Here is a 26,758-nt window from a genome sequence, read left to right on the forward strand (position 1 = left end):
TTTTTTTTTTTTTTGAGACGGAATTTCGCTCTTGTCATCCAGGCTGGAGTGCAATGGTGCTACCTCAGCTCACTGCAACCTCCGCCTCCTGGGTTCAAGCGACTCTCCTGCCTCAGACTCTCAAGTAGCTGGAATTATAGGCGCCTACCACCACACCCAGCTAATTTTTTCTATTTTTAATAGAGACGGGGTTTCGCCGTGTTGGCCAAGCTGGTCTCAAACTCCTGATGTCAGGTGATCCTCCCACCTCAGCCTCCTAAAGTGCTGGGATTTCAGGTGTGAGCCACCACACCCGGCCTCTTGCGTATTTCTTACTGATACAATTACAAGAAAAAAAAAATTAACTTCAGTCCTTAAATAATGTTATAATTCAATTCTATTTTTAGTTTTTGTTTTTCTATAAATGCTACATATAGATGTAAAAGGTCTTTAAAATATTATTTTAAAATCCACCTACCTACTCTTAAATTTTCTTTTTTAAAAAAAAACGTAGTAGTAGTGATAAATAGGGGTCAAATAAATGCATACTATGCAGAACAGACAGAGATTTTTATTTATTTATTTATTTTAGTTTAATAAAGTTTGAAAACTTTCAAAGCTCCTGCACAATTCCCTTAATACCAGGTTTGGCAAAACTCTAATTCTGTTTGAAAAGGTGTTTTTTTTTTTAAAGTAGCATATTTGAACAATGTCTAAGTATGTGGGGTGCAGAGAATCCATATCTGAATATCTTCATAAAGCAAGTTCTTAAAATGTGCAAAGCTATTAGGTTGGTGCAAAAGTGATCACGGTTTTTCTTTTGCCCCAACTAATATTTACCACTGAATATGCTGGCATTTAGATCACTTCCTTCTTTTCAGCATGCTAGACGGTAAAGAGAATGGGCATGAGGCGGCAGGAAGAATGAAAGAGTGAAGATAATGGAGCTAGGTCAGTGAGGGACATTTCTAAATTCCCCTCTTCTTTTCCTCTAGTATTCTGGGAAACGTCTCAGCAGCTATCATACAAGGAAAGTATCTCACTAAGAGAAGCAAAGAATCAGAAATAGCAGGGCGTGGAGAGAATGCAGGAAGCAGGCCAGGGTAGACAAGGCTGGGGAAAGGGGGCCGAGGGAGAAAAACCTAGAATTGGACAGGACGTTTCCTCTGCTGTCTAGACCTTCTTTTTATAAGGTTGTTAGAATTAAATTTCATTTATACAGAGAACTGAAGTGATAGGCGGCCAGATGATGAAGTCCTTTTGTCTCTGATGAGGATTTATTCCCCTCAAAATTCTGATAAGGAATTCCCATGCTACAAATATTAATTTGCTCCTCTACCTATGCCTCTGAGAGTCACGAGCCACCAAAGGCCAAATTTACCTATCTATGTTAAGGGCTTTATGTGAAATGAAAGGTGATTTACTGAGCTGACCATTTCCCAAGCAGCCTTACTTAGACTCAATCTTAAAAATTATCTGGAGGGCTCACAATTGTGACTGCCAGTAAGTGGCGAGGTCCATGTAAGGCTAACCCAGACTCTCCAGTTGCTCTTGGAGTGAAGATGCCTTGGTTTAGGTTAGGGTGCCAGATCTGTATGTCCCAGGGCTAAGCAAGAATCCAATTTACTCTCCTCTCTTTACCTAGCAAAGCAACCTGGACAGTCACACTCAGTCGCCTAAGGCAGACAAAGCTTAAACCAGAGAGTCAGGTAAACACTGAAGGGGCATGCGACAAGATCCACCTGCAATGTACTTCACAGCCAAGCTGCAGTGACTAATGAAATAGGCCAGATCTGCCTGTGGAACACTGTTGTGAATGTTTAGCACAGAGAGACAGGAAGGTGGCAATGAGGTGCAGCAAACGCCAGAGGCTGGCCCGTAAAGGAAAGTGTGTGGGCCAAGCAGTGTCGCTGGAAAAGGAGTGGGTGGCAGAGCATTTAGTAGTGATTGTACCCTTCAAGTAATAACCTCCATACACAATTGAGTCGGTAGAATTTGTTAATGTAAGAAAAATTTGGGGAAGTTCATATATTTGTAATGGGCCCAAAGTATTGAACTAGAGATAAGAATACACTGAAACAACAATATACACAGACTCACATGCTTACATGGACACATTATTTTTCATTTTAGCTTCTTATATCTTCCTTTCCTGACACCACAGCAGCACATGGATTAGAAGGTTCTAGTAGATTCCAGCAATAAAATTCTGTATGCTACTCAGAAAATATATGGCTAGTGACACAGCATCCTTGTTCTCTCCTACGCAGTTTACGCATTCATGAACAGTGAAACCTTTAGAAGCAAACAGATACCAGATAGCAGTGGTCATACCAAGAAATGATACAGGAGACTTTCACAGACTTGATTCTAAACCTAATCCTAACTGATAGGGTGCTTTTCATCACCTCCATTCACATCCTCGCATGTCCAAAACAGGCCGGCTCAGCTGCATCACAGTCTACCGTGGGAATATGTCCAGGGGAGTCCGTGGAAATGAGTGGCTGGAGGCCTTGAGTCTGGGCACCATCGTCTCTTGGGACTGTGTCCCTGTAGAGAAGGCCCTTTCCATCATCAGGCTTAGCTGGAAACTCATCCACTTGGAGGGGACAAGGCAGGCGTGACTCGTCAGAACTGGAGGAGGAGGTTATGGGGAAGCCTTTTTCCTCTCATTGAGTGTGTTACACAGCATTCAAGCGGATGTCCCCACAAGGAACTTCTGTTGGTGTTTCTGGGGTGATACTTTTAATAATACGCTATTGGGAAGAAAATACAACGTTATAAACATTCTTGTAATTTTTAAAACTTGCAAAAATAGTCAACATTAATATTAAAACAAAGCTTAAACCAACACTTCAATAACATCTAACAGCGAGTTGGAATTTGACTTTCCTTAGGAAAAGAATTCCCAATTTATTTACTCTCAAATATGAATTAAAATGATATATTTAGGAACTATACGCATCTGTAAACTGAGAAAATCATTATAACACTAATGGAAGAAAATGATGAGCCTTCAATAGAATCTCTGATGGCCAATAACATGCTTTTGAAGGACTTGGGAAAGGGTACACTTTTCTCTGGACAGAGGAGGCTTCTGCGGCCACACAGGGCTTGGGGAGCAGAGCAATTGCTGGGTTTTGGCCCCCATCCCCTCACCCAGGCTCTTTGTCCCCTGCAGACACACTGCAGCCATAGTGCCCAGTGCTATCAGCCACTGTAACAGCCAGGATGTTACTAATTTAATGAATTCACCTGTAAAGCAATACTGGTTAGTTCATACAAGAGTGTAAATTATCACATAGTTAAATTGTAAAAGATGCGATTATTGAAATCATCACTTCTAATGCAACATTGTGTTGATGTAGTACTCATCACAGAGAAGTGGCTGAGAAGGTCTACTATAGAAACAGCTGAGGTACACAGAAGCTTTAAGATGGATCCGAAATATACTTAGGCTTAAGTATGAAATATACAACCTGCCTTGTAAAACTCAGCATCAGAGTGGCAAAAAGCAGCTCAGGGATATGGAGGAAAAAAAACAGCAGCACTGCCTGCAGAGGCTTCGAAAAATCTTTATTAAGTGGCTTAATAAAATCTTTTTTGGCCAAAAGTCTGTATGTATCATAAGCAGACAATTTGGATCTCAAAGCATCCTTTGATTTACTGATCTTTAGGCGACGTTCTGCTCCTGTCATTTTAATTTTGGACTGAAAACGTCTGGAGACGCCTTCAAGCTTTTCTATGTCCTCTTTCTGGGAGTTTGTTGTTTAAGGAATAGGGCCTATAAAATTCAAAAAGTTCCAGTCCTACAGTTAATGAAATGCACTATAGGGCAAAATGCACAAAATTGCACATTTTGTGCTCCTCATGACCTTAGTATCTGCGCACTGAACTCTCGCTAGAAATCCGTTTTAAAAGGAGTCATTGCAGGGCTCATCAGCTGCCAGAGCATGCCGAGTCACAGAAAGCAGCCTTTCAGAAGGCACACATTCCCACAGATTAACATGTGAACTATGCCTGATTCAACGGAATTATGACTTGTTAGTTGAGAACTAGACAGAGATCACTATAACAAGCCTTTTTTTTTTTTTTTTTTTTTTTTTTTTTGAGACGGAGTCTCGCTCTGTCGCCCAGGCTGGAGTGCAGTGGCGCAATCTCGGCTCACTGCAAGCTCCGCCTCCCGGGTTCACGCCATTCTCCTACCTCAGCCTCCCCAGTAGCTGGGACTACAGGCGCCCGCCACTGCGCCCGGCTAATTTTTTTCTATTTTTTAGTAGAGACGGGGTTTCACCATGGTCTCGATCTCCTGACCTTGTGATCCGCCCGCCTAGGCCTCCCAAAGTGCTGGAATTACAGGCGTGAGCCACCGCGCCCGGCCGCCTTTTTTTTTTTTTTTTTTTAGAGCCGGGGTCTTGCTCTGTTGCCCAGGCTGGAGTGCAGTGGCACAATCATGCCTCACTGCAGTCTTGAACCCCTGGGCTCAAGGGATCCTCCTGCCCCAGCCTCCCAAGTAGCTGGAGCTACAGGTGCATGGTACCATGCTCGACTCCTAGAACTTGTCTTAAGTGGAGCTATCACCACAGCTCAGAGAGAGAAGAGATCACCGAGGTATTTGGTGGGGCAAGGCCAGCAATGAACAATGTCGTAAAGTCAAACACTTGGCTTTTGTGCCCTAACCTACCCACATGGTCTGCTGCCCTGTTGGTGACTGACCACCCAGGATGCCAGGCCCACGTCTGTTTTCCGTACTTTGTCAGCATTCTAGTTGCCAGGCCACTGCTGCTCTCAAAATTTGCCAGGCCCTGGCCTTCTGCAAGATGATAACAAGTTAATCTAAGAAATGGATTCCTCTTGATATCTTCATAAACGTGTACTCATTAGGGACCATTTTCCAGTATCTTTGGGTGGATTATTAGTAGTTTCTGCAAAAATGACCTAAGCCAGTGGATGACTCCAACACGAGACTTCCAGGCTGTGGGTACGTGTGATACGCTTCAAATTACACCAGTAAGCGGTGGCTCACTCCACAAACTCCAACCTTGCATGTGGCCAGGGCCCAAAAGGATTTTATATGAGGCTTCCCTCCCTCACAGACAGAAAGTTACAGACTAGCAAGTCTGGTATTCATAAAGAATTGTGAAGAATTCTAGACCTTTGGCAAAAAAAACACAGCAATGCTTTATTCTCAGAGATTAAACATGCACAACGGCATATTTTTTGAGAAGTTTTTCTGAGAAGTCCTGAGGTAAACAAACCCATTTATTTATTTATTTAATTTTTTTGAGACAGAGTCTCACTCTGTTGCCCAGGGTGGAGTGCAGTGGCTCGATGATCTCAGCTCACTGCAATCTCTGCCTCTCAGGCTCAAGCAATTCCCATGCCTCAGCCTCCTGAGAAGCTGGAACTACAGGTGCTTGCCACCACGCCCAGCTAATTTTTGCATTTTTAGTAGAGACGGGGTTTTACCATGTTGGCCAGGCTGGTTTTGAACTCCTGACCTCAGGTGACCCATCCACCTTTGCCTGCCAAGTGCTGGGATTACAGGTGTGAGCCACCATGCCCAGCCAAGAAACCTGTTTAACTTGCCTTAGTCCAGCGTCTGAAAAAATTACCTGACTACATAAACTTTTTCTCCAGCAATAATACCTGTGACAGCCCCTGGAACACACTTTGGGAAATGTTAATATGGCCGAATGAGCACATTTGAAAGATGAGGAAACCGAGGCCCAGATAAGGTGAGTGTCTGCCAGAGCCGACTAGGGCCTTTTCCGTGGTCCGCACTGACAGGGTGTATGTACCACACTGCTTCCGGGTAACCACTGCTCCCCGTCTGGTGGTCCCTCATGAAGACTGCCCTACCTACAATTAGTCTTACCTCTACTGCTAACGGATCTGAGCTCTGTTAGTGACACACTTTTGGGTGGCATTCCCTTGTGGCCAACTGGGGGAATTTGTGAGAAAGATGGCCAGGATCTGAGGTGTAGCCTGTGACTGAAGAATCCTGACATTTACTAACCTAACACGGTTCCCACCTCCAACCTTGGCCTCTGGATTTGAAGCAACAGAGCTCATAGATCATCACAACTGCCATGACGGACGACTGGAAGGAATGCGTTCAGTGACTCTGGGTAAGAGAGTGTGCAGGAAGCAGCACGGGGCCCAAGGCTCTTTGCGGGGAGCGCAGTCACGAGAGGGCTGCTTTGGCTCTAGGAAATTAGTAACTACAGAGCTCAGAGTTCTGTTCACCCTGAATTCAGTTTTCCTGTTTCGAAAAAGAAATGAACCCAGTTGTTCTCAGAAAGGGCTGATGTTTGGCCGGGTGCAGTGATTCATGCCGGCAATCCCAGCACTTTGGGAAGCTGAGGCAGGAGGATTAAGCTCAGGAGTTTGAGACCAGCCTGGGCAACACAGTGAGACCTTGTTTCCATTAAAAATTTTAAAAATTGGCCAGGCGCCTATAGTCCCAGCTACTCAGGAGGCTGAGGTGAAAGGATCCCCTGCGCCCAGGAGTTTGAGGCTGCAGTAAGCCATGATTACACCACTGCATTCCAGCCTGGGGTACAGAGTGAGACCTTGTCTGAAAGAAAAGAAAGAGCTGATGTTTAATTGCCTGTGTTCTCTTGCTTCTCATTTCTTATGAAATGTCTTAGGATGACTACTGTGATGGTCTCATGTCTAAATTTTGCTGTAAGATCTCAAATTAGCCCACCCCTGGTCTCAGGCTATTATAGATTATGCTGAGTAGCTGGGACTACAGGTCAGTGCCACCATGCCCAGCTAATTTTTGTAATTTTAGTAGAGACAGGGTTTCACCATGTTGGCCAGGCTGGTCTTGAACTCCTGACCTCAAGTGATCTTCCCGCCTTGGCCTCCTAAAATGCTGGAATTACAGGTGTGAGCCACCGTGCCCAGCCGGAAATAAGGAAACTTCGAGAAGATTATTCCCCACCTCTGTGTCCTTGTCTGGTAATAATGCCTGCTTGTTTACCTCCCAAGGTACTTTGATAACAGAATAGGATACTTGACATGCAGATGCTTTGAAAATGGCACTCATACAAATTGTAAGGTACTGTTATTAACGTTTCTACAGCGCATTCATTGCTAAAATGAATCTTGCTATCCTGGCAAAACATTTTTACTCCAATGGTTTGAGCTAAAATTATGCTATTGTTAGATAGCTAACAATTTTGAGCTAAAACTATGATATTGTTGCAACATCCTTATTTTGTGATGATTTCCAAAATAGTACTTGTCACATTGCTGTTAGAAAAGTCACCATGGACATTTTCCACCACAATCGCCACTTAAGATTTATGTATTGCTCCAGACATCACAGTTCTGATGTCCATGGCCAGTGGCAAGCAGGAGGCAGGGGAGTTGCCTGACAAGTTTGAAAACCTATGCATAGCCCAAGCTGAATGCTCTGGTGCACCCAAATGATCAGCTCACTCTTTTACCCTTGCACTTGAGGCTTTGGGAGATGCCTTAAGATGACAGTGACAGCCATGAGAGGTCTTTGCTATGGCGCAGGTACATACATATCTAGGGTTGCGTGCCTCCTGGTGAATCCTATTTTGAATAGAGGATAACAAGAGAATCCTTTTCTCCCAAAACAATTAGCAGTCTGAACACACACATATACACACTAACTAGCACGTACCTCCTTAAATGTCCCTGGAGTGCTGATCAGCCGATAAGCTATGTATGTGGGGATGCAGACGAAAGATGAGGTTCCTATGCAGTAACCCAAGATGATACTCCAGTGGGGATAATTATATTGGAAAAGTCGTAGCTGTGGCGGGCTCATCAGAAAACTGCAAATGATGAACTAAAACAGAAATTCCAAGAAACATTAAAAACCTTAACAATATCCATGCAGGTAGAGACATTTCCGATACCATAAACACTAAACGCTAAAGGTAAGATACTTTCAGGAAATTCCCAAGATGTGATATATCCTGGACTGAACTCTGACACACAGAATTACCAGCCTCTGTACCCAAGCTGCAAGACTAAACCAGCCAGGTGCTTTCCCTGATTTTCCTCCCCAGCCCTCACTTCCTATAGGGGGATGTTGCAGTAGCCCTACAGCTGCCCCTATAGTCGGGGAGCCTGCAGCTCCCACTTCAGGACGGGCCTCTGCCCAGGCGAAGAGACTGGCAACCTTGAGAGTGATTTGGGCCTTGTCTTGCCAGAAGGCAGACGAATAAACTGGGTGACTTCTCTGCAGCCCCCGCCAGGCCCCGGGCTTCCTCTGCTTTGTTTTCATTGCCTTGCGTTTCTGGCTGTGGTTGTTTTCGGTCAGACGGAAGGTGCCTGATGTCCAGGAAAGATAAGAAGGTTCTCAAGACCCAGAGAGGACTCAGGCTTCTGGGGGTGTGCTCCTTCTCTCATTTTCTTGAGCTCTCTGCCTTCTGCATTAAGCTTCATCGCCTGGGGTTTCAAGAAAGATAGCTCTGCCACTAGGCATCTCAGCAGTGAATGACTGCCTGCCACAGGCCCTCATCGTGAAAGGAATTATGGAAGGAAAAAAAGCAGCTTAATACACCTTTCACTTGAACATACTGTGAGAATTTTGACCAAGAAAAATTTCACAGTGTGCTCCCAACACCCGGTTTATGGGTTTTCTTATTTCCTTGGTTTCCAGATTTTGCTTAGTACCACTGTGCCGAAATCGTTATTGCTCTTGATTTAATTGTATTTTATTATTTCATAGTCATAAAGAAGACAGTAATGTAAATTATTTGTGTGGTTAAACATCTATTTATATCTTTTTTTTTCTCTGTCTGCAGGTAATAAAATGGGAAATTGCTAAACACACATCCATCCTCTGAGCGGTGCTATCTTAAGTCTAGGAGGAAGCCTTCAAAACAGGAGCCTGGTCAATTGCAAACCTTCCTCCTAACCCACGCTCCTCATCCCCAGAGCCGGCTACGGAGGAAGATTGGGAACAGGGAAGGAGGATGTGGTTAGGAGCCATCCCGGCTAATTGTCTCCTAATGTCAGGTGTATGGAATCCCACTCAGTCGTCGCGGGCTCGACCTCTGGCTGGGGCAAGTGCTACTTCAGAAACCCCCTCACACATCCTGGCTTCTACTCATGCACAATATTTTCTTTCTTTCAACCTGGCTGCAGTGAAAAAGAATATTTTTAGTAAGCTACTTGTTGTTTACCTAAAGCAGCCTTAAGAAGCCCAAAGCAGGGGACCTGTTAAGTAAACGCAGAAGCGGAAGACAGATGTGCCTCTCTCAATTAGGCACTACGGCAGTTGGCTGTAGAGGGGGTGAGTATGGCAAACATCATGGGAATTGTGAGTAATGCGCCCACATCCAAAGCTGCACGTGGGTTTTACTGGGCAAAGAAACGCAATGACTGTGTACCAAGAGTTTACCCAGGCTGACAGCCAGAAATTGACAGAAATGAACAGACTCAAGTCCCAAAGCACATGGAGGCACTCACCTCAGGCACAACATTTAAGCGGGAGCCAAAATCAAAATAAATAATATTTTATTACAATTTTTTAAAAGACAGGCTCTAACACGGCCAGATTAGGGTAAAGCAAGTGAGGTAAGACGTACAAGTACAGGGCTGGCCCCTGTGTTTATTGAAAATGTTGATATTTTGTTAATCATGGATCTTTTTGAATTAATTTGTATTTTTAAAAAATATTGCATTAAAATAATATTCATCATGAGTACTGAGCTCTTTGGTGCCTTCTTAAATTTTATACCCACAGTGAATGTTTTACTTGCCTTCACGTCTCCCTAGACATCATTTCCTCACTGTGGGGGGAATAAATATGGAAGTAAACACACAAACAAACAAACAATCTTTCTGCCCTCAAGGAATTAATCCAGTGACTCTTCTTCCTTTGAAAAACAAATAAAAATGTTTAAGTAGATTATTGAGAAGTACTGGTAATAATATAAATTAATAACCCATTTATGTCAGGGCTTCTGCTTCTGGTGGGATGGGCTAGGCGACTTCCAACAACCCTCTCACTGAAAACAACTAAAACTTCTGGATTTAAAAACACATGCATTTCAAATGTGCCTAAAAACATCAGGAAGCTGATAAGGTCATAATGAGCTCCCAGGCCAACATCTCAGGAGCCCAGAGCTTGCACCAGAGTCACTGCACCCTGGGAACATGTGCTGCTTGGTGCAAACATTGGCTTTGATTTTGGAAACCTCAAGGGTCCGGGGAAAGGAAGTCAAGGAGGAATTCTGGGGTACAGAGAGACACATGCAGTGTCACAAAGGCAAGAACAAGCATGTTGTCCATCATAGATAAGTTAATGTCAAGATGTGTGGGTACAAAAGAAGTACAAAAAATAAAGGGCTACCCCAAGAAAGTCAAAACACAGAATACAAAAAGAGCTGTTTTCATTTCTGTTTTTTTTTTTTTTAGACTGATTCTTGCTCAGGCCCTGCTAATTTTTGTATTTTTAGTAGAGACAGGGTTTTGCCATGTTGCCCAGGCTGGTCTTGAACTCCTGACCTCAAGGCATCCACCTGCCTCGGCCTCCCCAAATGCTGAGATTACAGGTGTGAACCACTGCACCCAGCTGTTTTGAAAGGGGACACAGAACAGCTGGATGCCAAAGAGATGTCATAAAACAAAATGGGATAGCCTACATACTCCTAAAAAGCTGGAGGTGGACTGAAGGAACAATCTAACAACATTTCTGGCTCTAAAAGACAAAACAAAAACAAAAACAAAGTTCCAGATAAATGAAAGAACTGAAGAATAGTGCCTGTTGGTGTGCATGACATCAGTTTACCCCAGGCTACCTCAGCACACTCTTGGGAGGCCAGCAGGCTATCCATCTTGGACAGGGGCACGTGAACCAAGGACAAAGTGAATATTGAACACATCTCAACACATGGACAACCCTTGGGACTCAACTGTCTCACCCAGGTCCTTTGGTAATACAGGGATTCTAGTTTTGACGTGCATTTTTGCTTAGAGAGCTTTGTGTTATCTTAAAGAAGATGCATACAAAATTGTAAACACACAAGTACTAGTACCCCATCAGGGCCCCCATGAAGAGCACAGCAGATCCTTCCCTGGTCTTGAACAGTTCTTTTTGCTGTGTGACTTTGGACCCTTCACTTTACATTGGTAAGCCTCAATCTCCTTTCGTTTTTCTTTTTCTTTTTTTTTTTTTTTTTAAGACGGAGTCTTGCCCTGTCGCCCAGGCTGGAGTATAGTGGCCGGATCTCAGCTCACTGCAAGCTCCGCCTCCCGGGTTCATGCCATTCTCCTGCTTCAGCCTCCCAAGTAGCTGGGACTACAGGCACCGGCCTTCACACCTGGCTAGTTTTTTGTATTTTTTAGTAGAGATGGAGTTTCACCGTGTTAGCCAGGATGGTCTCGATCTCCTGACCTCGTGATCCACCCATCTCGGCCTCCCAAAGTGCTGGGATTACAGGCTTGAGCCACCGTGCCCGGCCTCTTTTTCTTTTCTTTCTTTTTTTTTTTGAAACAGTCTTGCTCTGTCACCCAGACTGGAGTGCAATGGCATGATCTCAGCTCACTACAACCTCTGCCTCCCAGATTCAAACAATTCTCCTGCCTCAGCCTCCTGAGTAGCACCCAGTACCACACCCAGTTAATTTTCGTATTTTTAGTAGAGACGGGGTTTGACCATGTTGGCCAGGCTGGTCTTGAACTCCTGACCTCAGGTGATCCACCCGCCTCAGCCTCCCAAAGTGCTGGGATGACAGGCATGAGCCACCGCACCCGGCCTCAATCTCCTTAAATGTAAGACGGGAGTGCCAGAACTATAACCACTTCATAGAACTATCGTGAGGATTTATAGAACAGTGGGTGTAAGTTGAGCCTGAAGTCTGGCCTGGCATTTAGCACTCCATAAAGGCTGAGACTGAGCAGAGGTGTGACGCGCCAGAGTGACTGAAGCCCAGACTACTCCACGGTGTTAGGAGTCAGAAGGGTGGGGAACCATGGTGGGCATAGTGGCTGGGAGGGAGCACAAGAGGGGCTTCTGAAGTGCTGGTCATGTTTTTGTCTCCTGGTATGGTTTTGGCTACATAGGTGTGCTCAATTTATAACATTTCTTTGAGATGTACACTTATGATATGTATATTAATACTTTTATGCATATGTTATTCTTCAATACGATTTATTTATTTATTTATTTATTTTCTAAGACAGAGTGTCGCTTTGTCACCCAGGCTGGAGTGCAGTGGCGCGATCTCGGCTCACTGCAACCTCCGCCTCCTAGGTTCAGGTGATTCTCCTGCCTCAGCCTCCTGAGTAGCTGGGATTACAGGTGCCCATCACCATACCAGGCTAATTTTTGTATTTTTTTTAGTAGAGATGGGGTTTTGCCATGTTGGCCGCCTGCCTCAGACTCCCAAAGTGTTGGGATTACAGGATGAGCCACCGCGCCCAGCCATTACAATTCATTTTTTATGTATCTGGGGGCAAGTCTTTCGCCAGGGCAAGGAGGAACAGGGAAATCGCAACTCACCAGGAGAAACAGAGGGCTGATGGCCACCCAGCAGATCCTCCAGAACCAGCCCGGGCTGAAGCCCAGCATTTCCTTCACGTCCCTGCAGAACTGAGTGATGCCTGGAACCGCCCAAGGGGAAGAGAGGCAGAGGCTGAGAAAGGGCACGGGCTGTGCTGCTGTGCCCTGATTCTCTGGGAGAGTCAGAGTCACAGAATCAGCACTGGGAATGACAAGGGGAAATGACAAGCCGGAATTCCTACCCTGGACACAGAGTAGCTCTGGAATTTCTCTCTAGGAGGACTGCAGCAACAACAATCTGGTCCGAAAGTGGGACTGGGGGACTTGTCACAAAACTGCATTTTTATAGCAAGCAAGACTCTTTCTACATAGGGTGGGAGGACGGATGTGCATCTGGAAGGATGGATGGACATCTGGGAGGATGGATGGGCATCTGGGAAGAGATGCACACCCCCTTCTTGGTGCCGCACTGCCTTCCTGAGAGCTGAGTGTGTATCTGATTTCATTGTTATTGTAAAAAAGTTGAATTTTGTCCAGGAATGGTGAATCCGTCTGACAGACACTGGCTTTGACCATGACACTGGAAACTTTCAAGGGAAATTTTTAACCACAATATTGCCCATTCATATGCCAGATCAAGATCAAAGGTTCTTCTACAAAAAGTCACTGGTGTGGAAGTGAGAACTGAAAATTCCCAAAGAAGAGTGAGAAATTGAGAAGGAGAAGGTGCTCTGTGGTTGCTTCCCCGAAAGGTCCCAGCAGTTCCTAGGGCAGGTCTATGGAGATTCACACAATTGAACTTGGTCCTCTAAATTGCCAAGGAGGTAAGAAGATTTCTTCTTTAAAAAAAAAAAAAAAAAAAAAAAAAAAACGGGCCTGTGTGCAACCCAAAATGTGTGTCCCCTCCTGGATAATATGTGTAACAAATAACAAGCAAAAGTGGTTTACTTTTGTCTGTTTTTGGGTTTTTTGTTTGAGACAGACTCTCACTCTGTTGTCTAGACTGGAGTGTAGTGGCGTGATCTTGGCTCATTGCAACCTCTGCCTCCCAGGTTCAAGCAATTCTGCCTCAGTCTCCCGAGTAACTGAGATTATAAGCATGCACCATCATGCCCGGCTAAATTTTTTGTTTGTTTTGTATTTTTGGTAGAGACGGAGTTTCACCATGTTGGGCAGGCTGGTCTCGAACTCCTGATCTCAGGTGATCCACCTGCCTCAGCCTCCCAAAGTGCTGGGATTACAGGCGGGAGCCACCACGCCTGGCCGAGACTCTTACAGACCCATCGTCGGGAGGTCACATCTTGCAAACTGCCCTTCACCGCCTTTTTTGGTGAAATCAGCCCTTTGCCATTGTGCCAGCTGATGGTGTAGAAGAGACCCAGCTGGCTGAAGGAAGCGTCTTACCATAGAACCAAGACACAGCGACTGCCTCGATCAGCGCGACAGTGAGCACTGCAGGCCCCGTGGCGTACTCCTCCAGCAGCTTCACCACGTAGGCCCCTCCCTGGAGGGGAGAGCAGAGCCTGGGTGAGGGCCCTCTGAGGTGCCACCCCTTCCAACTATAGAGACCTGCAGGGGCTTCCTCACTTAGAATCATTCTGGAAAAATCCCACCTGGGACTGAATGTGAGTACCCCAGAAACTGCCTCTTAGGCCGGGTGCGGTGGCTCATGTCTGTCATCCCAGCACTTTGGGAGGCAGAGGCGGGCGGATCACCTGAGGTCAGGAGTTCGAGACCAGCCTGGCCAACATGGTGAAACCCCATCTCTACTAAAAATACAAAAAATTAGCCAGGCGTGGTGGCGGGCACCTGTAATCCCAGCTACTCAGGAGGCTGAGGCAGGAGAATTGCTTGAACACAAGAGGTGGAGGTTGCAGTGAGCTGAGATAGCACCATTGAACTCCAGCCTGGGGGACAGAGCAAGACTCCATCTAAAAAAAAAAAAAAGAAACTGCTTCTTGGACAGGCCTCTGCAGTGTGGGCAGGTTTTACCTACTCAGACGCCTCTTCCCCCATCCTGTGTAGTTCATTCTTCTTATTTCCTCTCCCCATTAAACTTTAAGAGAAAAACTCCAAAGGGCCTTGGGTTCTATTTTAAACTTTCTTCAACTTATTGAACACCTGCTGTGGACCGGACCCTGGAGAATCCCTGCCTCTAAAGACTGAATCCAGAAGGGCCCAGGATACCAGACACATTAAGGGCCTTGGTCACAGTTTTGCCTTCTGTCCTAAATCATGACTCACTGGGGTTCCACTCAGTCCCTGTGACCCCCACTCCAGGGCCATCAGGGTCAGGGCTTAAAGATGCACATCTGCAAAATCTGCTTCAGAGTATTTACTTCAGTTACCAAAAAAAAAAAAAAAGAAAGAAAGAAAGAAAGAAATCTCTAGAGAGGGTGTGACTTTTTTACCATTGCAAATTCTGGAGGAGACCAAGCGGCATGACACACATGACGTACAAAATGTCAGGGCAGTATCCCCACGAAAGCAGCTCTAAAGAGTGGAAATAGGCTGGAAAAGCAAATCCTCATTTTCTCCAGATAGTTTTTGAAGCCTGAAATCCAGTGGGATCTACTGTAAAATGCTGAGAGCCGGTGGATACTATGCACAGAGTCTACAAGCAGATGTGCAAGAAACAACTTTTCTTCTTGATGACAAATTTTTTAATGGGAATAACAACCTCCCCTCTTTTGGTCCCAAAGCCAGGGCGCCATGTGAGATGGAAGGAGAGGAACAGCTTCCTTAGTGTTCTGTTGCCCTAGGGGAGGCCAACTCAAAGCTGGGGGGGTGGTACTCACAAAAGTCAGGGTGACCAGGGATCCAAAGAAGCAGGTGATGACCACGGCGAGCACAAACCACTCCCGGCGCTTGGCCCAGATGTGTGGGAACTCATCCAGCACAGCTGTGATCACCCCCTCCAAGCCTGCAAACTGGGAGGTACAGGCAAGCAGTCACAGTGGAGGCTTTGGGACAAGGCTGTAGCCTTCAGAACAGTGAATGGGAGGGAGGGGTAAGGGGGTGACGTTGCTGAGTGACTGGTCAAGCTGATTATCACCAGTTCCCCGACTCACTGGACCATGAAAGCATCTCAAAGAGTATTTCGCCGTTTTACACTGTCATTTAAAGCCCGTCACTAAGGAGAGCCAGGAAACAAAACAGAACACGTGGACAGAACTTTGATATATGAGGTCTCGGGGAGACTTTCTCTGCACCAGAAAGGCCAACTCAAAGCTGAGACTCACTCCACACTAATAATTCCAGGCCCTGAACTGAATGCTTGACAAAGCAGAGACCCAGGAGAGACCTCGCCCTGGCCTGTAGGCGCCATAATTGGGCCAAGGAACAGTGCTCAATAACAGTTCATGTATGTGAGCCTTGGGCCTGTGCCAGGCGCTTGACCCACATTATCTCATGAATGACTCGAATGCACCAGAGGGTGGTAAATGCTGAGGAGTCAGCAGGGGGCATGGGGCACCAGAAGGGAGCAGCCACCACTGCCTGGGATGGCCAGGGATGGGAGGGAATTGAGTCCAGCTGCGTCCTCCTCCTTTCCACTTCATCCTCCCACAGCCCACTTCCCCTTCCCATGTCCTCACCGTGCTGTCCAAGCCCAGCGTGATTAACATCAGAAAGAAGATGATGGCAAAGAAAGTAGACGCTGGCATGTTGGCTATCGCTTCTGCATACGTGATGAAGAGGAGGCTGGGACCTGAGACAGAGGGGAGAGAGGAGGAGGTGGTTGACAAGACCTATCCTACAAAGATGTCACAGAGGAAAACTCAGCCACAACAAGTTACAATTCTCATCACAAGACCTTATGCGCGAATCAGGTTTTGACACACACCAAGTGCTTCCTCACTCTCTACTCCATCTGACCTGGCCACCCCAGTTCCTGGGAGGCAGGAAGGGTGGGGCCTCCATCTTGAAAACTGTGTGCCCTCCATGAACCCTGGGGGTGGGTAACAGACCCAAGACCCAGAGACTGGCAAAGCTGCACACAAGAATAAGAGTTTCCACCGTGTAACAATTCTGTGGGATTTTTCAGGACCAGGATTGATATTTCTGAAGTCCGTGGCAGTTACCCCCTCTGATGTCTTCAGCTCCAGAACAGTAGGAAATGTTACATTGATTTCTGTAGAGTCACAGAGGCCTTGGAATAAAGACCTCTTTCTATTGTGAAGTCCCTTTTGATAGTGTGAGGGACATGTCTTCAGCCTCTCATGGGCTAGCTAGGGGTGCCCTCGTTTGGGGCATGGAGTTGGTCAAAGCAGTGCCCTCGTTTGGGGCATGGAGTTGGTCAAAGCACCGAATCAGGCCAAAGATACAAGCTTGTTAGCAAGAAGGCCCTGGGACCTCGCCCACTAGATGCCGTCATCTGTTTTTTTCTACCTCTGTCGCTATTTTCTTTTTCCACGAAAACTTCATGGTAAAATAGAGTGGTCATATTGGCTAGATTTTCTTTTTCTGCAAGGTGCAGTTCTACGGATAAATGATTATTTGCTTACTAGACTTTGAGCCATCACAAGACCATCACAGGAAGCAAACACGGGTTTTAAAGCCATCATCAGAGTCAACATTTCAAGCCCACAGATTTTGAAGGCCCCAGAACTGGGTGCCAAGGAAGTTGCCCTGTCCCTGCATGGCCTGAACACATGGAAAGATCTCCAAGGCATCAACCTTCTCTCAAATCTTTGAATAAAAAATGTTTTTACTTTAGAGACACGGTCTTATTCTGCCACCCAGGCTGAGTACAGTGGCGTGATCATGGCTCACTGTGGCCTTGACCTCCCAGGCTTAAGCAATCCTCCCACCTCAGCTTCCTGAGTAGCTGGGACTACAGGTGTGCACTACCATGCCCAGCTCATTTATTTTTTACAGAGGCAGGGTCTCACTATGTTGTCCAGGCTGGTCTTGAACTCCACCATGCCCAGCCTTCTTTGGAAAATTTCGGGAACATTTAGAAATAAATCAAAAGTTAGATCTTTATAAAGGTTCAAAGCAAAGCAACTCAGTAGGAGCAAGGGACCTGCACAAAACCTGAGGTCCTACCTGCATCTTTGGCCACCTCAGACACATCTTCATTCCTCATCTCAGCCATGTAACCGAGCACCGTGAAGATGACAAATCCCGAAACGAAGCTCGTCATGCAGTTCACCACGCTGGTCACCAGGGCATCTCTGGAGGGGAAAACCCAAGGGGCTGCCTGAGACAGTTCCAAGATCAGGGCTCTAAGGAGCAACTGTCTATGTGCCTGCCCTGCCTTAGACAGGCCGGCCACAGCAAGGACAAGCAGGCTGAACTGAAGGAACCTCCAGCCTGTCCCAGAGCCCCTTCCCCTTCTCCCAGAGCCCAGCTGCCGAAGCTTGCAGCTCCGACTGCCATGACCACCACACATGGTGCAGGGAGAAGAGCAGTGGCAGGTGCTTTAAAAGGTGATCCTGCCAGCGCAGACCTCTCCATTTCAAACCAGCCTTGTTCTGGAGCACGGCCCGGGTTGGAGTGGGGGCCAGGACAGGGCCTAAGCTTCACATTTGTGAGATCCTCAGATTTAGACTTTGACATTATCTTCAAACTAAGTCACAGACTTCCAGCCAGAGAGATACTCTCACACCTTTTTTCTTTCCTTTTTTTTGAGATGAAGCCTTGCTCTATTGCCCAGGCTGGAGTGCGGGTAGCACGATCTCGGCTCACCGTACCCTCTGCCTCCCGGGTTCAAGCGATTCTCCTGCTTCAGCCTCCCAAGTAGCTGGGATTACAGGTGCCTGCCACCATGCCTGGCTAATTTTTGTATTTTTAGTAGAGACGAGGTCTTCCCATGTTGGCCAGGCTGGTCTGAAACTCCCACCCTCACACTTTTAAATGACAGCCTCATCATACAACTGCAGGGTGGTGTCCCAGTGCAAGGCCACATTGCTTAGGGTACATGTGAATTTCCCTCCCACCTTTAAAAAAAAATCAGTTCTACAATTATCTTATGCATAGCACAAGGAGATTGCTGGATGCTGCCATCTGTGATCGATCAAAATTAAGTCTAAAGATGATGGGTGATATTTATTTATTTATTTTTGAGACAGGGTCTCCCTCTGTTGCACAGGCTATAGTGCAGTGGCATGAACACAGCTCACTGTAGCCTTAACCTCCTGGGCTCAAGCAATCCTCCTGCTTCAGCCTCCTGGATAGCTGGGACTATAGGTATGCACTACTACACTCAGCTAATTTTTAAATTTTTTGTAGAGATGGGGTCTCGCCATGTTACCCAGGCTGGACTCAAACTCTTAGGTTCAAATGATCCTCCTGCCTCAGCCTCCCAAAGAGCTAAGATTACAGGTGTGAGCCACCGCACCTGGCCCAGTGGATGATATTTAAAACCATAATTGGTGTAACACTTCCTATTTTGTTAAAATTTCTGAAATAGGATTTTGTTGCAAAAATTATGGCATTTTGGCTGGGTGCAGTGGCTCACGCCTGTAATCCCAGCACTTTGGGAGGCCGAGGTGGGTGGATCACCTGAGGTTGGGAGTTCAAGATCAGCCTGACCAACATGGAGAAGCCCTGTCTCTACTAAAAATACAAAATTAGCTGGGCATGGTGATGCATGCCTGTAATCCCAGCTACTTGGGAGGCTGAAGCAGGAGAATCACTTGAACCCGGGAGGCAGAGGTTGCGGTGAGCCGAGATCTCACCGTTGCACTCCAGCCTGGGCAACAAGAAACTCTGTCTCAAAAAAAAGAAAAGAAAAGAAAAGAAAAATTATGGCATTTTGTGTTAGTCAAAATAACGTGATCATCATACTTTTTGTTTATACGTAATACAAATAATCACGTTATAATTTTTGTTGTTAAACACATTGACTAGTTAAACCTAACTATGTAATTGTATGTTGCAGCTTTTTGTAAACTTACTTTGAAATCTTTCTCTCTCTCTCTCTCTCTCTCTCTGGAAACTTGCTCTGTCACTCAGGTTGGAGTGCAATGGCACGATCTCGGCTCACTGCAACCTCTTGTGCCTTAGCCTCCCAAGTGGCTGGGATTACAGGTGTGCACCACGCCTGGCTAATCTTTGTATTTTTAGTACAGACAGGGTTTTGCCATGTTGGCCAGGTTAGCCTGGAACTCCCGACCTCAGGTGATCCGCCTGCCTTGGCCTCCCAAAGTGCTGGGATTATAGGTGTGAGCCACCGCGCCCAGCCTCTTATTATTTTTATATAGAGGAGCGCTGACAAAACTGAAGGGCCTGGGGCCCTCTCAGCCTCTGAGCGGCCCGGGTGAAGCCCCGGCTTCAGTGAGTGCTCTGGCCATGGGTGAGCTGGTCAGGGGCCTGCAGTACCCTTGAGGGGCAGTGGCATCAAGGCCTAAACCTGGCCAGATTCGAGGCCATCGGTCCAATCACCTTCCTCCACACTGGCTGACTTTCACGCCACTTTCAAGCTTTCTTTGGGGACCTCAGATACTCACTGGTAGCAGTTGTTGTTGAACTTGTTGTAGCTAGCAAAAGCCAGCAGGACCCCAAAGCCCGGACCAAGAGAGAAGAAGATCTGAGCAGCTGCATCTATCCACACCTGGAACACAGCAGGGGTAAGGGCCTGGGGTGAGGGGGAGACACAGGCTGACCCTGGCACCAACAGGGTCGTCTCTCCTGCTTCCATGTGGCTAAGTGCAGAGGCAGAAAACCAGCTTTTAAGGCTCATTCCAGGCATAGCCATAAATCAAGTGCCAACAAATGTGATTTCTCTTCCTATCATCTAGGCATAAACCCATCCAGTGGCCTCAACTGTACTTTACTGCTTGTATTTCTTGGTTAAAGTATCATGGCAGACTTGCACACTAAAGCCACATTTCAGTTGTCCCTACTGTCCGATGTGGAGGAGGACCAGCTTCGTTTAGTAAAATGAGACAGGTACAGATATTTCCCTCATTATCTTACCCCTGTCTCTAGGAGTTTCTGCCAGTTGGGTTTCAAGTAGAAGAGAACACCCCTCCAGGCTCCAGGGAGGGTGGCACCCCTCACCAGCAGGACAGAAAGGATGATATAAGGGAAGGTGGCTGTCACCCACACCACCTGTAAGGAAGAAGGGCGAAAGCATGGGTTATCACCGTGCTGTTCCAGGGAGGGGAGGGGAGGGGAGGGAAACAGCAGAGGGGAGCGGGGGAGGGGAGGGGAGGGAGATGGGTGGATGGACATCAGTGTCTCTTATTCTTTTTTTTTTTTTTTTGAGACGGAGTCTCGCTCTGTCGCCCAGGCTGGAGTGCAGTGGCCGGATCTTGGCTCACTGCAACCTCCACCTCCCGGGTTTACGCCATTTTCCTGCCTTAGCCTCCTGAGTAGCTGGGACTACAGGCGCCCGCCACCTCGCTCGGCTAGTTTTTTTTTTTTTTTTTTTTTTTTGTATTTTTTAGTAGAGACGGGGTTTCACCGTGTTAGCCAGGATGGTCTCGATCTCCTGACCTCGTGATCCACCCGTCTCGGCCTCCCAAAGTGCTGGGATTACAGGCGTGAGCCGCCACGCCCAGCCATGTCTTTTATTCTTGAAGACCTTGGGAAAGGAGGGCAAGGTGGTGTGGCAGAAAGATCACAGCCCTTGGAATCACACAGACAGGATCGGATTCAGGTTGGCCAGTAGAACTACCTCTGAGCCCACTACGCATCTGTAAGGTTGAGGGAGTATCTAGCAGGAAACAATAGCACTGGCCAGTGTATAAAAAGCACTGAACATGGTCCACGATGGGTTTCCAGTAAATTATTGCCACAATTATTAATTGTGGTACTACCGGTGGGTTAAAGGAATTCTGAAAAAAAAAAAAAAAATCATGTAATGGTTCTTGGCATTGGCCCATTTCCAGAAAATATTGTTTTTTCTTTTCCTTTTTTTTTTTTTTTGTGAGACAGAATTTTGCTCTGTTGCCCAGGAGTGTAATGGCATGATCTTGGCTCACAGAAACCTCCACCTCCCAGGTTCAAGTGATTCTCTTGCCTCAGCCTCCCGAGTAGCTGGGATTACAGGTGCCTGCCACCACGCCTAGCTATTTTTTTTTTTTTCTTTGGTGGGGATGAGGTTTCGACATGTTGGCCAGGCTGGTCTTGAACTCCTGGCCTCAAATGATCCACCCATCTCAGCTTCCCAAAGTGCTGGGATTAGAGGCGTGAGCCACCATGCCCAACCCACTTCTAGAATTTTCTAACAAATGTGGTGAAGAGAGAGAGGGTGCATCACAGAATGTGTTTGGTGTGGAAGGAAACAGTGCTGTCTGTCCAGGCTACTGGGTTTTGAATTTGAGAGCCTGTGGACCCCTGGGCAGGCCTGGCTCGGCAGTCAGAGCCCTCCTCACCTTGCCAGAGGTCTTGACGCCTTTCCAGATGCTGAAGTAGATAACAGTGAAGATCAGCATGATGCAGAGGGCCAGCTGCCAGCTGATGCCCCCCAGGTCCTGGAGCCCCTTAGACCGGTGGATCTGCAGGACGTGGCGCCTGGGGTGAAGGAGAAAGAAAGGCCCCTGAGAGGCTCTGGAGAGTGACCTGGGCACACATCTGTGCTGCTCCTTTGAGGGTGCCCAGGACAAATGGACACTGTGCTGCTAGGACCAAGTGGTCACTGAGGCCCAGGAAGAGCTGGGATTGGACCTGCCTGTCCTGAAGGACCACAAAGCCCATTTGGCTAACACCCCGGGAAGAGTGTTCAACCTAAAGGCAGACTTCCTGGATTCTCCTTTGCTGGCTGAGACCTGAACTCCTTTGCCAATGTGACTGGCTTCTGGGGACATGAGGGATGTATAAGCGTGGGGAGTCGGCTCTCTTCCCTACCCCAAAGTAGCTCTCTCTTTGGGCTGCCATTGCCTGAAATTCCAGCATTAAAGAATACTACCTTCCCCAAGCTGCTTCTTCCAAAGGGTAGATGCCACTTACGAAGTTAACACATTAAACCATTTGAATAGTTTTGAACTTTCAAAGTACTAGGATGCTTTGCCTCCATGACATTCGGCTGAGAGGAGGACCCAGAACAAGGGGAGGGGAGTAATTTTGGAATGTGAAGGGAGGGACGGGCTTGGGCGCGTTGGAGCAACCTGGCTTGGCACATGAGAAAGTGCGGGAGGCACAGCAGGGCCAGGCCGTGGAGCACTTGAGGTAGAGTTTCCCAACTCAGAATTCTGCTACTCCCACCCCTGATAGCGTCATCTCTCAGAAATCTGCCAGGAGAGAGGTGGGGAGCCCCTGGCCCTGGCCTTCCTAAGAAGACAAATCCCAGGGGTGTGGCCTGCCCCTAACAGGCCCACCCCTCACTTACATGCACTTACGTGTAAAATTCTTCAGCTGGGGAGGTGGAATGGAGGGTCCAGGTGATGTTGTCCTCAGAGAAGTAATTGGTGCAGTTGCCAGTGTTCCAGGAGTTCTTGCAGCTGGTCCAGGGCAGCTGGTCCGTGAAGGAGGAGATGAGGTAGTATAGCGCCCAGGCCATGATGGTGTTGTAGTAGGAGGCAATGTAAAAGGCAATGATGCAGATGGCATAACCAATCCCTGGGCAGTGGGTGAGACGGGGAGACAGAGGCCGAGTTTAAGGGTGGCCCAATGACAAAAGGCTGAAACGCGGCATCGGAAAGCCCCGCAGCCCAGCAGAGGGGTACAGGTGGGTGCCGCCCTCCGTTCCATTTCAAGGACTCCAGGCCACCACGGGAAAACTGGCCCTGCTGTGAGTCACTCGTATGTATTTGCAAGGTAACACGTTTTAGAAAATGTGTACATGTCTTGCTAATGCTTTAAAATATTTACATTCGTTTACTTCTCATCGCCATTTATTCTGTTTCTCTTTAACCATTTCACACCACTTACACAGTCAAAGCCTTAATTACTCAAGCCATCTCCTAAGGCCTGACTGATTCCAGGAGAAGGTCCCCAGCTCCCACCCACTGATGGAAATCCCTTCCTGAGAGGCTCCACTAACCCACCCCACCAAGCCCTTCAGTTACCTTTGAAAATCGGGCAGATTTTCCTCCATATTGAAATGCATCCGTTTCGGTGGTACTGTCCCAGCGCGAGCTCCATGTAAAAGAGCGGGATTCCCCCAAAAATGGCCATGATGGTGTAGGGGAGGAGGAATGCCCCTGAGGCAGATGAAAGACAACTTCACTTCCTGCCCGCATCTGTCCCAGGATAGCCCAACCAATCTGTGACTCTGAGAATCACAGTCGCCGGATGATGTGAGTGTCACGGAGCCACCCTGGGCTGAGTGGCCTCACGCTATGCTCCTCTGGTCTTACTGCTTTGCCAGAAGCAGTCGTAGGGGGAGCGCCATGACTAAAATGAGGTTTCAGAGGAGGCCAAGAGACCAATTGGGAAGAAAGCCGGGTTTGGGAGTCAACAGAACGGGCAGGATCACGTCCCCTTCTGACTGCCTGAGAACCCTGGGCCACTTCCCCTCTCTGAGCCCCAGTTTCCTCCCTATAAAAGAACACAGTTGAGGAGAGCTGAGTTTCCCAAATGTAGCCACACATCATAGTCACCTAGATTCCTGGGTCTACCCTGGACCTCCTGAAGCAGAATCTCCAAGCATGAGTACAACACAAAAATTGTGTTCAAGCTCCCTAAGGTGATTCTGATGCAACCAATACCTGGGATCCTTGGAATAGATCACCTGTGACAATCTGTAGCAACAGCTGCAACCACCTGTGAGTCACGGAATCAGCATCTTTGTTCATCAGTATTGTCTATGGCTCCAGACACATGGTTATTCATATTTGGCTACACTTCCGTAATTCCACTGAGCCGGAACGCTCCCTGACAAGCGCCGTTTGCAGGAGGGGCTGGACAGGGTAGTTTTCACAGAACAGGAAAGCACAGAGCTGCTACCTAACTGGAGATGCTGGTGTCTCCCGGATCTTGTGGCTGAGGCTGAATTTTAAAATACCAAGTTGGGGAATGTTCACCTGCAGCCTGAGTTTTTAGCCTAAAGTGGGGGTCAGCTGTGATTTTTCCCTGATAATTTTACCTGCTGTAAAATGCTCTGAACCCAGAAACCTGAGGTCCATGCAAGTCATAAAGGTCCACGTAATTTACAGTCACACTGGGTAAGCCCGGCTCGAGAATAAAACCATGTGTTCTCGTGACGGCCTTCCTCCAAAGAGCCTGCTTGATCAGCTTTACGCTGGGGAATGAGTGTAAGGGAAACGTCACCAGTGACCCAGCCCCTTACATAATGCTCAGGCTAAAGGTGAGTCCTCTGGAGCAGGAGATAAGGTGATTATGACTTTTGCTCCTCCTAGGCAGGAAGCTCTGAACTTCCCGGGGGCCCCCTGGAACTACCTTTGTAGCTGCATGGACAGAAATCCTTAAAAGAGACAGTAAATCCAGGCCATTCTGTGTTAGGTCATGGGAGAAGTGAGAGTGACACAAATGGATAATCCCCAAACCTCTTTTTAACTGCCCTCCCAAATCTGTTGTCAGAGCTTCCATCAAAATCAAGCTTGACTCATTTGACACCCACTTCTTGTTATTTTCCTGTGCTGATAACAAGTCCAGAGGCCCCAAACCCACTCACTTTCCCCCACTGCTCCGCTCTCCCCCAGGTTCCCATCTTCAGGCCTATAGTCAGCTACTATTTTTGATAATCTATAAGTTATCTACTTGATAGGCTTTAGGGGTACAAGGAACAAGATAGGGCCTCTGGCCTCAAAAATCTAACATCCCAGGAGGAGATAGGAGGGCCAGCCATTCGTATTTTGAGGTTGGCATTAATGTCATGCTGTGAATCTAATCCAGCTTAAATTCTGCCCAGACTGGTAATTAAGACTCTGGACCTACGTTGATGCCCTTCTCTGACCTCACACGGGTCCAAAGGATCAGGAGCATCTGGGACGCTGAAGCAACCTCCAAATTTTCCCTTACGCAGGCCTACCCTTCTGGACTCTTCCCAGCAGAAGTTGCCAGCAGGAGTGAAGGGACTCAGCACAGGGCTGATGGCCATTCCCTCACTTCTAGCTGAGGGAGGACAGAGCCTGGAGAATGCAGGATGAGGAGGCCCTTCAGTAAATGGAGTGCTAATGATGCTGGAGATCTATGAGGTCAGGCTTGGGAGCGCTTCACCCAGCTTCAACCCGGAGAGCCTCAGACACACTCCCTTCAGCTTTTGGCTTGCTGGAGATTTGACTTTTCTTTTCTTTTTTTTTTGAGACAGAGTCTAGCTCTGTCACCCAGGCTGGAGTGCAGCGGCATCATCTTGACTCACTGCAACCTCCACCTCCCAGGTTCATGTGATTCTCCTGCCTCAGCCTCCCAAGTAGCTGGGACTACAGGGGCCCACCACCATACCCAGCTAATTTTTATACTTTTAGTGAAGATGGGGTTTTGCCATGTTGGCAAGGCTGGTCTTGAACTCCTGACCTCAGGTGATCCACCTGCCTGAGCCTCCCAAAGTTCTGGGATTACAGGCATGAGACACCATGCCTGGCGAGATTTGACTTTTCGACCAGCTCGAAAGTCTAAGCCATCATGTTCCCAGACTTACACCAGTGAAGACTGAAAAGATGTGATCTGTGTTCTGGCCTCTCAAGAGGACCTACAGCCCACCCCAGGTCACAGCCCACCCGGGTCACAGCCCACCCGGGTCTCAGCCCACCCCGGCTCACAGCCCACCCCAGGTCACAGCCTCTACTCGCAACCTGTGATACTGACCTCCTCCATTCTGGTAACATATGTAGGGGAAGCGCCAGACATTGCCCAGGTCCACAGCATAGCCAATGACTGAGAGGAGGAAATCCACCTTCTTGCCCCAGGTCTCCCGTTCCCCTTGATGAAGCTCAGCCACTAGGGTGGTGGTGGCCGCCGGGATAGAGTGCCGCGTATCGTCTCCCGCACCAGGACTTGGAACTGCTGAGTATCCATTGGATATTTGCCCGGACTCCACTTTGTCCCCTGGGGTGGGAACAACCTTCTGTAGAACTCCATTTTCCTGACAGTCTTCTCCATCCTTACATGCTGAGAGCTGCTTCTGAGAATTTAAGGGCGTGGTCTCCATCCTGCTGGTTAGTAAATGGCACTGATGTCCATCTGCCAAGGATCCCAACTGAACTCTGGGTGCTTGGATTTGTGGATCACCTCCGAGCTTTCTATCGTCGGGATTGACACGTCAGGATTGACTCTGTTGGAAAGAAACACAGAGGAAGGAGAATAAAGTTAGACATTTTACTCGTCTTTGGTATTAACTCATCATACATCTTAAACTACATTAGCTAACACGATTACAAATGCATCTGTTAAATGTGAGACATCCTATTTGCTACATGGCAGTCCATA

At 47.4% G+C, this 26,758-nt stretch overlaps 1 protein-coding gene across 1 annotated transcript; it reads right to left on the reverse strand.

Moving 5' to 3' along the window:
- Positions 1-604: 604 nt before the first annotated feature.
- On the reverse strand, positions 605-26,758 carry SLC6A4 (solute carrier family 6 member 4). The gene is made up of 13 exons (XM_037992569.2): positions 26,138-26,758; positions 23,437-23,571; positions 22,768-22,987; positions 21,805-21,943; positions 20,402-20,536; positions 19,933-20,036; positions 17,528-17,655; positions 16,075-16,187; positions 15,277-15,408; positions 13,883-13,982; positions 12,479-12,579; positions 7,643-7,810; positions 605-2,735 (listed from the first exon to the last, which is right to left on the reverse strand). The coding sequence occupies exons 1-13, from the start codon at positions 26,478-26,480 to the stop codon at positions 2,661-2,663; spliced, it is 1,893 nt and encodes a 630-aa protein (XP_037848497.1). The 5' UTR covers positions 26,481-26,758; the 3' UTR covers positions 605-2,660.

This window comes from Chlorocebus sabaeus, chromosome 16 (genome assembly GCF_047675955.1).
Source record: "Chlorocebus sabaeus isolate Y175 chromosome 16, mChlSab1.0.hap1, whole genome shotgun sequence".
In the NCBI taxonomy this organism is placed as follows: domain Eukaryota; kingdom Metazoa; phylum Chordata; class Mammalia; order Primates; family Cercopithecidae; genus Chlorocebus; species Chlorocebus sabaeus.